Here is an 18,485-nt window from a genome sequence, read left to right as displayed (position 1 = left end):
ACATACCTTGATGGATGAAGTCTCAGGATTTTGTCTGATCTGATACCACTCTATGTATAGGGAGTTATCACTGTGACTGACGTGTAAAATGAGTTGAAACATTTGAAATCTGTTTACATCAACCCAGAATCAGAAACTCTAACCATGTTTTTATCCCCTTGTCTGGTTCAATTTTGTGAATGTAAAAATATCCAGTTAATAAGTGAGATGTATAGGAGTAGTCAAAACTAAAGTCTATTTTCATAAATTGCTTGCTTATATGTGAATAAATTCAACCAGACCTTAGAATTAAGTCTTTATTTGTAGACTTATTTATTTATTTATTTTATTTTTATTTTTTATTTTTTATTTTTATTTTTTGAGACGGAGTCTCGCTCTGTCGCCTGGGCTGGAGTGCAGTGGCTGGCTCTCAGCTCACTGCAAGCTCCGCCTTCCGGGTTTACGCCATTCTCCTGCCTCAGCCGCCCGAGTAGCTGGGACTACAGGCGCCCGCCACCGCGCCCGGCTAGTTTTTTGTATTTTTTTAGTAGAGACGGGGTTTCACCGTGTTAGCCAGGATGGTCTCGATTTCCTGACCTCGTGATCCGCCCGTCTCGGCCTCCCAAAGTGCTGGGATTACAGGCTTGAGCCACCGCGCCCAGCCTTGTAGACTTATTTATATTAATAACTGTGAAATGGCTTTGTTACAAATTTTAAATACCAAAGAAATGTGAGTTCCATGCAAGATTAATTGAACCAGGAATAAGCATCTGGCTGCTGTGTGGCTTCAGTGAAATATAGTCGACTGTGCTGACTTTCTTTTATAAACATCTTTTCATGACAGATACTGTGGCAAGATTTTTCCAAGGTCTGCAAACCTAACACGGCACTTGAGAACCCACACAGGAGAGCAACCTTACAGGTTTGACAATGATATTTGCTAAATATCTTGACAAATATTGTAGTAATTAAAGTGAGTTCATGGACACGACTTCATAGGAGGCTTTTTTATGCATGTCTGAATATATGTCTATTCAATTTTGAGTCAGGAAAGAATTGACTAATGGCTGGGATCGAAATTAGAAGAGTTCTGGTTTCTTTAATCAAAGCTTCCTACCTCTCAGTTTAAAAGTTCTAGCACAGTGTCTAGGACAGAATAAGTACTTAAGAAATGCTAGCCATTTTAAATATTATTTTTTATTATCATTGTGTTCTCTTTTCTCAATAATTAGGATGATCTTAATTGACAAAAATCATAACATTGCAGCCTTCCTTTTCCAAGCCTCAGATCTCTGCTAGGAGTTAACAACCCATATGTACTTTTTTCCCCCAGCACAGCTAAGTCATTTTCCATGGGTTCCAATAGGAGGTTTAAAGAATAGATTTTAGGCTGGGCACAGTGGCTCATGCTTGTAATCCCAATACTTTGGGAGGCAGAGACAGGTGGATCCTTGAGGTCAGGAGTTTGAGATCAGCCTGGCCAACATGGTGAAACCCTGTCTCTACTAAAAATACAAAAATTAGTTGGGTGTGGTGGCTCACAGCTGTAGTCCCAGCTACTTGGGAGACTGAGGCAGGAGAATCCACTGCACCTGGGAGGTGGAGGTTGCAGTAGGCCAAGATTGCACCACTACACTCCAACCTGGGTGACAGAGTGAGACTGTCAAAAAGAAAAAGAAAAAAACAATAAAGGAACAGATCTTAAACCTAGGGACGTCTGGGGAGAAGAAAATGTGAAACTAGAGGTAGGACAGATAAAATAGAGTATATTATAGAAAAAGGGGTAATTTTATCAATAATTTCCTAAATTACCTCTTAGTTTATTCTATTACATGCCAAGATTAGTCATATGACACATTGAACACATCTAATTTTAATATTGTTTATGAAAGATTGAAAACAGACTTTTTCCAATTTTAAAATATAAACTACATTGTTTAATGTTCAATGCCTTGCACACAATATTAGGTACTCGTAAATATTTCTTCAAAGAATGAATATTATATAACTTAAGTAATATCATAATGTCATTCTCCTTTGAAATTCTTATACATTGCTTGTATGCAAAATTATTTTTTCCTGAGTGCTAAGTTTTTCTATTAAAACAAAAAAGTAAGATATTTATCATATTTCAAATATTTTTTTTAATGGTAAAATAAGAAAATGGGTCATTTGAGGATAATTGAAATCTTAGGAGAAAGCTGGAGGGAGCTAAACTTAAAACATCAGTGTTTTCTCAATTTCCTTGCTTTCCTACCTGTTTTATAAATCACTAATTATAAGTGATATATTTCCAATTTATACATGATAGAATGCACTTGATATAACAGGTCTCAGAGAGATGTAATACTGGGAAGTTTTAGATGATTTCCCCTTTTCAGAAAATTCTATTACCAGAAATTCTGCTTAAGTGGAAGGAACGGTTTCCGCACTTATGTTTTGTTATGGCAAGAGTACTGGAAACTATGTTGTCAGGTTCATTTTACTCTTTCTTTGTACATAAATTCAATGGTTTTATTCCACCCAATAATGGCGCTACTATCGTACATATATATTTTTTAAACCACAAACCAGAATTTTGGTATAGCTGGAGATCTTACACAATTATTTGTCCAGCCCCTCTGGTTTTATTTTTTTATTTATTTATTTTTTCCTTGTGGAAGAATTCCAATGAACAGTGTAGAAAAAGTGAGGAAAACAAAATCACAATTAGGACATCATAATAATAATTGCTACAGGCAAGATCAATTGAATGTTAAAATGAGTGTATGTAGTGAACTAGAGTTTATAGTTTAGTTAATGTATCAATGTTGGTTTAATAGTTGTGACAAATGTACGTGAAATATATTAACAATGGGGAAAATGGGTGCTGTGTACTATCTTTGCAACCCTTTAATAAATCTAGAACTCTTCTAAAATGAAAAGTTTATTTAGGCCAAATGTGGTGCTTCATGCCTACAATCCCAGCACTCAGAGAGGCTGGGGCAGGAGGACCACCCAAACCTAGGAGGTAAAGACCAGCCTGGGCAACACAGCAAGACATCATCTTCAAAAAAAGAAAAGTTCATTTAAAAAATAAAAAATTAGTGAGTGAAAGTTCAAGGAGAAACAGGATATTTGCATAGCCCCAAAATATCTTCTGCGAAATATTTGTTAATTAGAAAGAGAAAAAGTAGTAACCTTATAGTGGAGAAACGTGGCAGATACTACCTTATCCAAATGATCAGGGTTAACAATGCCAGAAGTTAGACATGTCAGCATCATGTACCCTTGATAGGACACTTTGAGAGGGCATATTGTCTCTGTGCTATTTTCCCCCAAAATTTATAACCTCACTCTAATAATGAGAAAATATCAGACCAACCCAAATTGCGGAAAATTCTATCAAATTCCCTATCGGTATTATTCAGAAGTGTCAGGGTCATTAAAGGCAAGGAAAGACTGAGGAACTGTCAGAGACTGTAGAAAACTAAGGAGACATGACAGCTAAATGCAATGTGGGATCCTAGATCAGATCCTGGAACAGAAAAAGAGCATTGGAGAAAATTGGTGATATTAAAATAAAGCCTGTATTTTAGTTAATAGTATTGCATCAACGTTAATTTCCTAGTTTTAATGAATGTTAGGTAACATGTTAACATTGGAGGAACTGAGGTAAAGGGTATATGGGAACCCTTTGTACTATCTTTGCAACTCTTCTGTAAGTCTAAAATTACTTCAAAAAGAAAAAAATTAACTAAAAAAATTTAAATGATATGTAAATTATATACAGATTATGTCTGCTTCCTGTGGCTGACCTGTGCCTTCTGGAAAGTTCTATTAGGTTTTAATACTTTATGTAGTAAAAGTTAAACATGGTCGCCTATATAGGAAATTATCTCTTCAGATAGATAAATACCAGTAGACCACAAACTCCTTGACAGTGGAATCCCCCCGCCGGCCTTTTTTTTTTTTTTAATAGACAGTAGGTCTCACTCTGTAGCTCAGGCTGGTTCTGAACTCCTGGCTTCAAGCAATTCTCCCACGTCCACCTCCTGATTATTAGCAGGAGGAGGGATTATAGGCAGGTGCCACCATGTCCTGGATAATCCATATCTTATTCATCTCTGTGTCCTTGATGCATCAGCCCCTCTGTTTTACAAATGAAAAAATTCAGATTTACATATGCTAATTGCCTTCTGCAAAGTCTGATACTAATAGAGTCAGGATTAAAACCCAGGCCCAGAGCTCTCACTTCAGCGTTTTTATTTTGCATCATGATATCAAAGGCTCTTCTGACCTTCATGTCTACATCCGATAACTAGGAAGGCTTAATAGTATAGTGCCCATGACTGTGTTATGTGTTCATTTTAAGAATTCCTAAAACTTAAGCTCTTATTGGAGTTGTGTAGAAGGAATTGATTTTTTATTTAGAGCATTCTTCTTCGGGCCAAGACTTTAGCAGAGGAGAGATAGAAAGTAACAACTGATCATTGGTTAGAACATGCTTCTTTAGATTTGAGAAGATGATGCTTACTAGATTTGGAAAAGACCCTTTGTGTGCAAGCAGAAAGTTAGAAGCATGGCAGAAACATAATCTCTCTTCCTCATGATTTGTGTAGAAAGTGTTTTGGGTGAAAAAAAATTTTTAAAGTGTTTCGTGGGAGTATGTTTACTCTAACAGGGTTTTCTAGGTTATTCTGCTAAGCACAGAATAAATTGTGCTAAATATAGCATGGTTCTCATTGCAGTGGACCTTGGAGGTAAACAGAGTTATTGCAGAGAAGGTCATAACTTTGTATGCATTTTTTTTTAAAAAAAAAAAACCGGGGTTAAAATATTACAACTACCATAATGTGGGGTTTCACACATTTTTTATTAATATTGTAAGTGAGGAAAGTTGAAGAACCTTATGATGCCAGAACAGTTTTTTAAGGGGGAAAAATTAAATCAGTACTTGTGTTGGTTTATTGATACTATGCCAAAGTAACTAGTTCAACAGATTATTTTTCCTACTGAACTGACTAGACTTCTGGCATCACATAAGGACAGCCACAGAAGCCCAAGAACTCTAGTGGAATGGGCTGATTTCTGCTTTAGAGATCTTGAACCACTGACTCTGCCTTCAAAAGTGGGAGGAGAAGGGCCCTTCACACGTGGAAGGATGAGTTAAGAATTTTCTATCCTCTAAGATTGAAGTTTTCATTTAATAGTCATTTAGAGGCTGGACGCGGTGACCCACGACTGTAATCCTGGCACTTTGGAAGGCTGAGGTGTGTGGATCACTTGAGGTCAGGAGTTGGAGACCAGCCTGGCCAACATGGTGAAACTCTGTCTCTACAAAAATACAAAAGTTAGCTGAGCATGGTGACACGTGCCTGTAATCCCAGCTACTCAGGAGGCTGAGGCAGGGGAATCGCTTGAACCCAGGAGGCGGAGGTTGCAGCGAGCCGAGATTGTGCCACTGCACACCAGTCTGGGTGATGGAGTGAGGCTTCATCTAAAAAACAGCAACAACAAAAAAGTCATTTGGAGAAAGTTAACTTTTTTTTTCAAGTAATATGTCCCCCAAAATCACAGAAACAAATCATGGCAAATAATGGAAACTTTACCTTAAAATGATAGAGGATAATAACCTCAATTACTAAAAACCCTTTTCTTCTTCACTGATGAGGACTAGGGGAAGGGGGCCTTGCATTTTTATATTTTCATTTTATGACTAAAGGAAAACGTTAAAAATAATTTATGGTATTTTTATCACATGGACAACAGAAACAATTAACCAACCAATAACAAGTGCTTTCATGAAAAACTGACCTAGTTCAGACTGCTAGAGACTCTTTCAGAAAAAGAGAAATGAAAAATAAGGAGTAATAGGAAGGGAGATAAATGGAAGACCTTTGCTTTTATTTCACAAAGTGAATTTAGTGGCATTATTTTTTTATAACAGTTTAAAGATTAATAGAGAAAAGGCTTTATGGTAGCTGATTCTTGGGTATCACACTGAGTTATTTACATTGTCTTAGTTTTAAAAGTCTAGAATGTTCATTACTATTTTGAAACAGATAATGGAATTTTCTTTAGGATTAGCATCTGAGAAAGTGAATTTCCTGAGAAATTGGTTAATCAGACTGCAATTTTGAATTAAAAAGTGATATATTATTGTATTTGAAAACTATATGAATGTTTTATGTTTGTTTACCAAAAAATTAATTGTATTGTCCTAAGCAGAAGATAAAACAATGCTACTGTTCCTCAATGTGCTTTATTTTATGAGGTTTACTTAAAATATTGGTACTGATTAATGAATTTGGGAGCAATCAAATCACTAATATTTTATGGTTTTTGATAAAGTCATGAAAGTCTTTAAAGCGACCACAATCTATTGGAATTAAAATCTTAACTGTGTGAATAGTATTCTCCCCATGCCTTTCCTTTAAAATGTTGTTTTATGATGGAGATGATTTTTGAAAGCTGGCTAACTAGTCTTGAGAAATACCTTTTAATGTGCTTGTAAATATTTTCTCTTTGTTTATTTTTCAGATGCAAATACTGTGACAGATCATTTAGCATATCTTCTAACTTGCAAAGGCATGTTCGCAACATCCACAATAAAGAGAAGCCATTTAAGTGTCACTTATGTGATAGGTGTTTTGGTCAACAAACCAATTTAGACAGACACCTAAAGAAACATGAGAATGGAAACATGTCCGGTATGTAATAAATTGTGCTATAAGTCAAATATGGCTTCTTTTTCATATTTTAAATAATAATAAGATAATGTGATCTCTCTTCTTTTATTCCACTTTGACACCAAATCAGGTCTGATTGTAAAAATTTCCAGCAGGTTTCTATTGAGATTTTAGAATAATGTGAGCAATGTGACCATTGATTAATTGATGATTCAGTGGCCTTATTTGTATTATGTTTTTATCTTCCTGAATTCATGTTAATGGGTACTTTTAAGCAAAGAGGACAATGACCTAAACTCGCAGGAGGCTTATGAAACAAGATTTCCTTAATTGCAGGGGACCGTCTTTTCACCTATTGGCACAGAATGTGGCCCCTAGGCATGGCAGAGTTTCTAGAGTGGCAGCCCCAGAATGTCACCCTCTGAATATTAATCTAGAAAGCATAGCTGCTTTTGTAAAAGGCCTGCAGCTCAGAGAACCTCTCTTGGTAGTTTTTGCTATGACTCGGAATATGAAACTATTGACATGATCAGAGCAACCCATAGCAAATGATAGTGGTACTTTGTTTTCGTCACAAATTCTTATATAAAATTAAGATAAAAGTAACTGGCATAAAACTAGACTTTTCTTAACTGGAACCTTGCCAGCACATATTTAGCAGAAGGGATTGTAGGTTTTCTAGTCTTTGGCTTCTAATAGTTAGATAATAAGTCATTAGGTAACATTTGCCAGCTGGCATATGTGTGCAGAGCCAACCTGTGCAGTCACAATTTGTCTCCAGAGAATAAAGGTTATGCTTTGGGAGTAGGGGAGGAGAGATACAGAGTTCAGGCAAAGAGATTTAAGAACAGAAAAAAGTTGGATTAATACAGACTAGCAATCATTATTGATGGAATTTTTAAATTATTAATCTTTCTTCCACTGTAAAGGCACATTGTTTATGATCTTGTCTGATTACTACCTAAAAGTATATACTGTTCATCCCCCTCAAAGTCAGCAATTTAATGATCATAGTTTTAAAATATTAGATTTTAGGTACAGAAGTATAATCCAATATGCAGAACTGACCACACTGTCTAACTGTGTGTACCCTTAGATCAGACAACTATAATTTTCTTATCAAAGTTATTTTAGGAAAAATAGTTAAACGTGTAACACGTCAACGTTAATACTTGTTGACCTCTTTTAGGTGAGAGGATGTTAGATTATAACCTCTTTTAGGTGAGGGGATGTTTTAACCTCTTGTTTTTGTCATATAGACTATTGTGATGAACTATTATACTATAGATACTTTGTAGACAAGATAAACAACAGGAAGCTAATGTTGGTGTAAAGCTCAACCACATACAAAGTGTTTATAGTTGATTAAGTTTATGTAAGCCTTACATCAATCCTGTGATACAGGTATTGTGAGTCTCGCGTTTCATGGCCAAGGAAGCTGAAGACCTCCTAAAGTTATTAATATTCATAGGGCATGTTTGAAGAAATAACACTGATCAAATTCATAAGGAGTGAGTTTCCAAATAAGTAGCTAGATAAACAATAATCTTTGTTATAAAAGGCTTTCTGCTCCACGCAGGTACAGCAACATCGTCGCCTCATTCTGAACTGGAAAGTACAGGTGCGATTCTGGATGACAAAGAAGATGCTTACTTCACAGAAATTCGAAATTTCATTGGGAACAGCAACCACAGCAGTCAGTCTCCCAGGAATGTGGAGGAGAGGTAAAGCTGTTTTTTACTCTTTAAACTCTGTGACGACTGAAATGAATATGTTTTAAAATATACTTTGTATGCTCACTTTTGTGGCACAACTATTACTTCAGTCACCAAAGACTGGTATATATTTAGTACATATTAAATACCACATGTGCTTCCAAGCATTTTACATGTATTAATTAATTTAATTTCATGATAACCCTGTGAGACAGCCACTGTAATTTTAGCAGTGAAGGAACGGAGACATTGAAGCTTAAACTGTTGTGTCAGAGGTCACATAAGTAGTCAATGGGATTCAACCTTAGCTGTCTGGTTCCAGAGCCCATAATTTTACCAGGATTTACCTAATTGATAGCTGAATAGAATCTGTTATCAAAATTTCAGAAGTAGAAGAAAAGGCCATCACAGGGATTCAGTTGAATCACTGATCAATACTGATTACTATTATACATTATAAATTTATATATATTACAGGTAATATATGATTCTCTCTATATATGTATTATACCTATATACGTATATGTATATTCTGTATATATGTAATATACATATTATAGTACATATGTATGTATGCATTTATATATGAAATACCCATGGAGTTTCCCCCAAATATATTTTACATAGAAACTTTTTTAGTCTTCTTAAGATTCTATTGCTACTTTATGTCCTCTTAAGTGACTACTCATTTAATTCTGGTCTGTTTATTTCAGTGGGTATGACCATCCTTGTTTTTACCGACCTGATGCACTGGCTCCTTTTGTCATCATCAACATTAAGCATGAATAGCTTAATTCATTTTAAAAAGCTTTTAATGCTGTTAATGATAATACTTAACAGTTACCCAGCACTTCACATTGCATATGAAGTTAATGAAACACAATTTCACCAAAACTACTGGATTTAATTTTTCTTATCTATAAGCTATATTAAATATCTGTTGTTGAGAAGTAGACTTTTCTGGACATAACTATATAGTGACCTATTAAATTAGGATGCTGCATTGTAAATTTTAAAAAAAACATGACATTAGTTGAAAGTTCCATTATTTTTCGTCATGCAAGTATTTTTGGGTTAGTGTCCTCTATTTTTGATGTTATTAAAAGTCAAACTTAATTATTTTATGTAATTTCTTCAAGGCAAGCATCAAATAAACATTTTTTACTAAAATAACCAAAAAAAGACCACTTCTGTTCTTCAACCTGTGTAAAAGTGTGTCTAAGAAAAACAAGAAAAAAGACCCTTCCAGTCTCTCAGAAATCTGATAACCACACCAGTGTGCAGTTGGATGTATCTTTCCCTTTACTCGCCCATTTGTGTGTGTGTTTCTGTCTGTCTGTCTGTCTGTAAAAGGGAGAGGGGAAGTAGGTGATCAGAAGGACAAAGTAGCAAGAACAAGCAAGAAACAGTAACAATCTTACACTTTGATAATGATATTTACTTGATGCAAGTAAGAACCGTTGAGCAAAACACACCATTTGGGTTCTGAGATGCCTATTCAAATTTTCTAGCCTTTAATTGGCGATTTGTGAACCTGTATAGCTGCAACATCTGGCTTCAACATGTCTAAACAGCACAGAAGTAAGAAGGTTGAGTCATCTAAGTTTTTCCCCTGAACTCCTGTCAGGCTACTTTTGATGAATAATTCATTCCCTGCAAATTGCCACATTTGAAAACTTAATTAACAAATAGATTTTCTTAATTATGTTGGCTTTTGTTACTTTTGATTTTCACCCATGTACTCTTTTGTTCTTTTATTTTTTTCTTTCATTTTTTTTTAAATAAAAATTTTAATCCACTCATGCAAGCAAGTTGGCAGTGTATTTGGAAACTAATTTATGTCTGTGTATAAATTTTCACCATTCTTTGATAAAAGAGGTTAAGAGATTATTTATATTAAAAACTTAATAATGATATGACTTTTTCTGGTCAAATGGATTCTTACTATCTGTTTTTGTCACATCCAAGATTGTTTTATTTATTTTTTAATGCTGAGAAATCTGAATATTAAATTATACTCATTTTTGTTATGTGGGAAAGTGATGGGGGTGAATTGTTGATACCTGAGCTTTTTCCACCCTGGTGTTTCCCTGAGAAACAAGGAACTATTTCACATTCAGACTGTAAAAAATAATTTGAAAATAGTACAAATAAGTGAGCTCTCAATTACTTCCAAATTTGGATAGAGTGGCTAAGTGGAATACAATATAAATGTCATCTAGTTGTTTCTTGGCAGCTACTTTAAGATTGTCTTTGGACTTTTAGATTCACTTTAGGCATATGTATTGAAGCTACTGCCCATGAGTGATATGAGTTTTCCAGGAATCTATTATTTTAAATGGCGGGTACTTATATGGTAATTAGGTAAATTGTGCTGAGAATGTATTTGTGTGCCTTTTTATATGATATATATAGAAATGTCAATTATCAAGCAAAGTCTGATAAGAAATAGGAGACCAAGATTGTTTCTTGGGTTCTGCCAGAGGCTTCATTTATAATCTGAACAATCATACAATTATTTTTTTCTTTATCTTCCCATTTGTGAGGTCACATTATTTTTTCATGGTTGACATAGAGCATAAACAATAAAAAATTTCCTGTGTAAGTGTTGGAAATCTAAACTGTTGTTGGGAAGACATAATAAAGAAACAAATTACGATTTTAAAAGTGAAACCAACAATTGGACTTTTTTTTTTAATGCTTTTGAAAGAATGAATGGCAGTCATTTTAAAGATGAAAAGGCTTTGGTGACCAGTCAAAATTCAGACTTACTGGATGATGAAGAAGTTGAAGATGAGGTGTTGTTAGATGAGGAGGATGAAGACAATGATATTACTGGAAAAACAGGAAAGGAACCAGTGACAAGTAATTTACATGAAGGAAACCCTGAGGATGACTATGAAGAAACCAGTGCTCTAGAGATGAGTTGCAAGACATCCCCAGTGAGGTGAGTACCTTGGGTGACTTTAGAAACTAAGTTATAGTAGACCCACATATGGTTGCAATTCCTCCTGTGATAAGCAATTTGTGAGTTATAAATAACAAAAATTAAATTTGAATTAGTAAGGGATACTCAGTGGATTGGATTTAAATAGATGAAAAGAAGGTGGCCATCAACATAATCCACAAGCGTATAAATACATCAGGTTTTGTGCAACTCTGATTAACCTGAGGTGGGAAAAATAAAATGAAAACTACATAAGTACACAATCATTTATTGTTAGATTCTACCTATAAAACTCAAAGAAAAAAAGAGATTTTGACATATTTAATTTATGCAATAATCTGGTATGATCATCAGTTAAGTATAATTGAGATAAATTTCACTTCATCAGACATATATGTGATCTATATAGATGATAACTTTTTAAATGAAAAGAAATAACCAAACAGTTAAATTGATGGTACTATTATATTTTCATGATAGATATTGACTAAATATTGTCATAACTAGCTTTACTTTAAATGGAAATTATGAATATATGAATTCTGTCTCTGCACATTACTGACAAATGTGTCACTGACTTTAACTCTTTATCTCAAATATATGCTTGGTTTTAGTTACTAAAAATCTTAACAGAAATATGTTTTTAAGGCATGATGTTTGCAAATATTTATAAAAACCCAATAATTGATGCATGCTACTTAACCCTGCAGATACGTCATATGAAGTTTGTCAGTTGTACAGATAGATTCAAATGAAAGTGATTTGATTAGATAACAAACTGAAAAAAAAATTTCTGTGTTTTTCATTGGTTCATTTTAGGTATAAAGAGGAAGAATATAAAAGTGGACTTTCTGCTCTAGATCATATAAGGCACTTCACAGATAGCCTCAAAATGAGGAAAATGGAAGATAATCAATATTCTGAAGCTGAGTTGTCTTCTTTTAGTACTTCCCATGTGCCAGAGGAACTGAAGCAGCCGTTACACAGAAAGTCCAAATCGCAGGTACAGATTTTCCCATAGTACAGCATCATGGTTACATTATGCATGAAACGTACATTTCCTTTGATTACCAATAAGCAAATATTCTATCTCTGAAATATTTTAGAATCCAAACAGTGTCAGATGCTTTTCTAAAAATGTTCCTATCTTTACTGTGTTTATGACCAAATCCAAAACAGTTAAGCAAGAAAGCAATTAATTTAGCTGCATTCTGCATAGAAATTTTATGACAAACCCTATCCTACACTCATCTTTCCTTGACTTTGTAATTCTCTTACTTCTGTACAGTTAGTTCATCATGTTTGTTTGCAAATGTTTATGTGTTACCTCAGAGTCATTTTCCATGTCTATACTTTTGTCAATGTAATTATATATTAAGATTTTTCTGAAAAGTGAATTCTATTTTTTGTCCCCTTCTGTCTAGTAAATTGTTAGGTGTAGTTAATTAGTAAGTCATCTCATGTTGTAATTTAATAGTAAAATGAGGATCAGAAATGAAGTGAGTTGCCAAAGGTCTACACCAACTTATTGGCAGATTTGGAAATAAAACCGGTCAATTTTAAATTCAACGGATGAATGAGTGAATGAATGGTACTCAGATTTGTTAGGCTGTACAGCATTGTATCAGCACTATGATAACTAAAAATAAATCCATTAAAGAGTCCATAAATAGCAATTAAAAGAGCCTCAGTGTTTTTGTTACAAAATAAAGGAAGTCAGTACTTTTTGTTGGACATCCACACTCAACCAGGTTGTTCATTTAGGTCAATTAAACTTAAAGAAACTTCCTATTGCCATATTTATTGGGCACTGTGGTCTAACTGCCTGGTCCATTAGGTCATTTTGTAGGTGGCCTGAATGTGACCATATTAGTTTGTTCATTTGGAAATGATTTTCTGTTTGGGTAAGATGTCTGGGTTGGTCTTAACAGCAAATGTAGTAATATCCTAAGGAAGGTGGGAAAAACATTGTGTCAATGGGATAATACAAATCATTAAATAATACTCAATTTAGTAAAAAGTTCTGAGATATTATGTATGGTAATAGGCAAAATAAATGTTCTTTCTCAATTGAAGTCAAAGCAGCCAGCATCTACAGAGGCTCCTGGAGCCTACCTCCATGAACTTGAGAACATCACTTAAAGACTATAGGTACCATTTCCTCATTGTAAAAGGGGTAAGTGGATTTTTATTCAATGGGGATAAAAATTAAGTTTTCAGTTTTTAACATTAAAGGTAAACTAGCTAGAGTAGACATTTCATTTTTACGTAGAGATATCCATAAGCAGTGGCTAGTTTTTTTTAACCCTTGATTTCCCATTCTTCTATCCTTGTTGATTAGAGATAGCTGGAGTATTTAGGTTTTTGGTTTTTTGTTACTTGTTTCTTTGTTTGTTTTTGAGACAGGGTCTCACTCAGCTGCTAAGACTGGAGTGAGGTGGTGCAATCACGGCTCACCATAGCCTCGACTTGCTGGGCTCAAGTGATCCTCCCACCTCAGGCATCTGGATAACCCGGACTATAGACACTCACCACCATGCCAGGCTAATTTTTCAATTTTGTGTAGAGATGGGGTTTCACTGTGTTGCCCAGGCTGGTCTCAAATTCCTGAGCTCAAGCAGTCCTCCCACCTCAGCCTCCCAAATTACTGGGATTTGTATAGGTGTGACCCATTGCACCTGGACATGGTTTTTTCTTTTTAAATTTCTTTTAATTAGTTCACAAAAAATGCTTCTCATTTATTATAAGATATAATACCTAAAAACTCCAGAAACGGCCAGAAGTGATAGAAGGCAAAAGGGCCTGAAAACCTAGAGATAAGGGATATAATTATAATACATTTTAGTACCAGCATTTTGACATAAAGTCCCTGCCCAACTGGGCTGTTACCATTATAAGAAATACTAGCATTTTGCAATCCTAAGTCATATTTTTCTTGTTACTTGATCACGTTATACAGGTAAGTTGAAAAGGCCTTTTTGCAAATTCACTTTATTTCATAATACCATTCATTCATTCATTTATTAACTACCAGCTATATGCTGGGCACTGATCCTTGTATATGAAAATGTTTATTTCCTTTGATTACCAAAAGGCAGATATGCTGTTTTGCCATTTTCTAGAATCTAAAGGCTCAGATGCTTTACTCAAAGCATTCATATATTTATTCTGTAATTTTTATAGTGATTGAATTGAAAATAGTTGACCAGTACAATAGTAGCTGCATTTTGCATGTGCTCTTCCTCAAGAAACTCTATCATGTAAAAATTAATTTCATGAATAGGTACTATTTATGTATTAGCTCAGTCAGGCACACTGAGCTAAACGCTTTATGTAAGTTAGTGCGTGTGATTCCTCCACAACTCTTGGAGGTCAGTACTGTTATTACTATCATCTGTTTTATAGGAGGAAAGTAAAGCTTAAAAGATTAAGCAACTTGCTCAAGGTCACACAGCTAGGTGAGTAGAGGCAGGTTTAAAGCCAGGATTAAAACTTAAAATTCCAAAATTTTCTCTATACTCCCTTTTATCTTCCCAAATATCAGAATTTAACTCTTTCAGAATATTCTTTATCTTTTTCTCTAAAAGTAGGTACATAATCAGAATAGATAATTTAGGTTCAATGCTCACTTAACCCATACTTTAACTCTGCCAAAGATAAGTACTCTATATTATTTATTCTTAATTCCTTAGTATCTAACACAGAGCCTGGCATAGAGTAGATGCTTAAGAAATATTTGTTAAATGGATCATGAGATATCGTAGAGGTCCAGAAGGTAAACTGCATACATAAAAGTCAAATGTGTACATTTAGAGCGATGACCCAGCAAATCAAAATCAGCCTGCAAGGGCAGATTTTCTAACTGAATGCAGTGATTACGGAAGAAACCACAGAGTGGCCACATGTCTCAGCATGACTCCCAAAGATGAAATTCTGCCTAACAACAGAGGCATTTTGTCTTTGTTTACAGACAGTGGAATGTCTTTGGCAGGACTTTAATGATTCCACTTCAGCAGCATTTTGACAAGCAAGTTTAACAGTGGATGAGACCAACAATAGCGAATCAACAGTGAAAAGTTCACTCACAAGTCAAGACCAAACATTCCATTTGAATATTTTGCTTGGCAGCAAATGGGGGATTCTCTGAACAGTTATTTAAAATTTGACATGATAATAGGGAAGAAAGAGCACTTCCTCACAGAGCACCTCCATGCAGCTTCTGCTCAGCAGACATTGGAAAACAAGTTGATTAGAACATTGTTGGGTCATGTGTTTGGTTGTATTTTTTTTGGTAGAGCTGATTTGATCCACCTCAACTTGTGGGTGTCAGTACTGAGTATGTCAAGCATGGAGGGAAACTGGAGAAAAGACACTGGATTAAAAGTTGGGCAGAAATACATTTTAGTTATGCTTCTCCCAGTATGTATCTAATTGAGTGACTTTGGGCAAGTCACTCAAGCACCTTCAGTGCTTTTGGTTATAAAGTGTAGGAGTCAGGCTGTATCCTCTACGAGGCCACAGCTCTGTCAAGGTAGGTCTATGGATAGAGACCTATTAATATTTTTGGTTTCAGTCATAAGCACACAATCATATTTTTGGTGAATTGAACATATGTAGTGGATGGATGACTGTATTTGCAGTTGAGCAGGAGACCAACTCATCTTTCTCAAAGGAGGCACTATTTGCATTTTAGGTAGGATAGTTCTTTTTGGTTCTGTAGAGTGTGTCACTTTTGGGGTCTCCTAGGCACTAAAGGTCAGCAGTAATCCCATGTGATTTCTATGAAAAAATATGCTTCCTTTGCCAAACACACCCAGGAAGGATGCCCCTACTCAGGGTCCCATCTCTTTCCATTTTACCAACAATATTCTTTGAACTAAAAGTGATGTTTTTCAAATGCCATTTACTAAGTCTCTCTCCTTTTTACCCCAGGCATATGCTATGATGTTGTCATTGTCTGACAAGGAGTCCCTCCATTCTACATCCCACAGTTCTTCCAACGTGTGGCACAGTATGGCCAGGGCTGCGGCGGAATCCAGCGCTATCCAGTCCATAAGCCACGTATGACGTTATCAAGGTTGACCAGAGTGGGACCAAGTCCAACAGTAGCATGGCTCTTTCATATAGGACTATTTACAAGACTGCTGAGCAGAATGCCTTATAAACCTGCAGGGTCACTCATCTAAAGTCTAGTGACCTTAAACTGAATGATTTAAAAAAGAAAAGAAAGAAAAAAGAAACTATTTATTCTCGATATTTTGTTTTGCACAGCAAAGGCAGCTGCTGACTTCTGGAAGATCAATCAATGCGACTTAAAGTGATTCAATGAAAACAAAAAACTTGCTGGGCTGAAGGCATCTTCCAGTTTACCCCACCTTAGGGTATGGGTGGGTGAGAAGGGCAGTTGAGATGGCAGCATTGATACGAATGAACACTCCATAGAAACTGAATTCTCTTTTGTACAAGATCACCTGACATGATTGGGAACAGTTGCTTTTAATTACAGATTTAATTTTTTTTCTTCGTTAAAGTTTTATGTAATTTAACCCTTTGAAGACAGAAGTAGTTGGATGAAATGCACAGTCAATTATTATAGAAACTGATAACAGGGAGTACTTGTTTTCCCTTTTGCCTTCTTAAGTACATTGGTTAAAACTAGGGAAAAAGGGTATGTGTATATTGTAAACTATGGATGTTCACACTCAAAGAGGTTAAGTCAGTGAAGTAACCTATTCATCACCAGTATCGCTGTACCACTAATAAATTGTTTGCCAAATCCTTGTAATAACATCTTAATTTTAGACAATCATGTCACTGTTTTTTAATGTTTATTTTTGTGTGTGTGTTGCGTGTATCATGTATTTATTTGTTGGCAAACTATTGTTTGTTGATTAAAATAGCACTGTTCCAGTCAGCCACTACTTTATGACGTCTGAGGCACACCCCTTTCTGAATTTCAAGGACCAAGGTGACCCGACCTGTGTATGAGAGTGCCAAATGGTGTTTGGCTTTTCTTAACATTCCTTTTTTGTTTGTTTGTTTTGTTTTCCTTCTTAATGAACTAAATACGAATAGATGCAACTTAGTTTTTGTAATACTGAAATTGATTCAATTGTATAAACGATTATAATTTCTTTCATGGAAGCATGATTCTTCTGATTAAAAACTGTACTCCATATTTTATGCTGGTTGTCTGCAAGCTTGTGCGATGTTATGTTCATGTTAATCCTATTTGTAAAATGAAGTGTTCCCAACCTTATGTTAAAAGAGAGAAGTAAATAACAGACTGTATTCAGTTATTTTGCCCTTTATTGAGGAACCAGATTTGTTTTCTTTTTGTTTGTAATCTCATTTTGAAATAATCGGCAAGTTGAGGTACTTTCTTCAAATGCTTTGTACAATATAAACTGTTATGCCTTTCAGTGCATTACTATGGGAGGAGCAACTAAAAAATAAAGACTTACAAAAAGGAGTATTTTTCCCCTCTGTGTGGTATTTTTCCTTCATGCAATTTTACTTTCCCTTTGGGATCCAATGATTTAAAGATATGATGGCTGGGATCTTGATGCCCTACAGATATGCGGAATGTAGAGCATGTTTGTTTTGTTTTAAGATAGCATAAGTGATAGTTCTTGGGCAACAGTGAGTCTCCCTCATTGCTCTGAACTTTCCCCATGTGGTGCAGTCAGGGCTCAAGTGCACCACAACCCAGTCCTGGTATCACTTCATGTTCACAGCAACCACTTAAATTAGGACAAAGAGCGACTTACAGGTTTTCTACAGATTGTATGCCAAAAGGAACTCAGTTTCTTATTTTTGTTTTTCATTATGCAAGTAGTGTTAACTGATTCACAAAGGGGGCGAGGGGGAATCTTTGACTTTTCTATGCTTCTTTTAAGTTTTTATCCACATGCAAAATATCCTTTTTTCATTGTTATAACAGAGTATAAACATGATTTGCTTTTTCTTTCTTTGCTTGTGTCAAAAAAAAATTATACTGCATAGTGCTACAAATTCTTCAAAACAATAATGTAGCAGTTTCCCAATATTCCATCATTTGATCTACTATAATTTCCTCCACCACTTTAATTTTGTTGGAGATTTTTCTGCTATTTGCTAGTCAGCAATTATATTTTAATTTTCAAGCATATAATTGTTTCTGTGTGTTCATAT

General features: G+C 35.1%; 1 protein-coding gene across 28 annotated transcripts in view; it reads left to right on the top strand.

Moving 5' to 3' along the window:
- The window catches only part of MECOM (MDS1 and EVI1 complex locus), a 594,123-nt gene extending 576,339 nt beyond the window's left edge, over nucleotides 1-17,784 (top strand). For all 28 annotated transcript variants that reach the window (XM_001093583.5, XM_015131663.3, XM_015131662.3 and 25 more), the window contains 6 exons: nucleotides 824-901; nucleotides 6,502-6,671; nucleotides 8,230-8,374; nucleotides 11,076-11,312; nucleotides 12,132-12,315; nucleotides 16,245-17,784. In XM_001093583.5, the coding sequence (XP_001093583.4) occupies nucleotides 824-901; nucleotides 6,502-6,671; nucleotides 8,230-8,374; nucleotides 11,076-11,312; nucleotides 12,132-12,315; nucleotides 16,245-16,379 (949 nt within the window). In that variant the 3' untranslated portion in view covers nucleotides 16,380-17,784. The remainder of the gene's footprint in view (nucleotides 1-823; nucleotides 902-6,501; nucleotides 6,672-8,229; nucleotides 8,375-11,075; nucleotides 11,313-12,131; nucleotides 12,316-16,244) is intronic.
- The last annotated feature ends 701 nt before the right edge of the window (nucleotides 17,785-18,485 follow it).

Source organism: Macaca mulatta, chromosome 2 (assembly GCF_049350105.2).
Source record: "Macaca mulatta isolate MMU2019108-1 chromosome 2, T2T-MMU8v2.0, whole genome shotgun sequence".
Classification (NCBI taxonomy): Eukaryota; Metazoa; Chordata; class Mammalia; order Primates; family Cercopithecidae; genus Macaca; species Macaca mulatta.
This window is presented reverse-complemented; position numbering and strand designations above follow the sequence as displayed.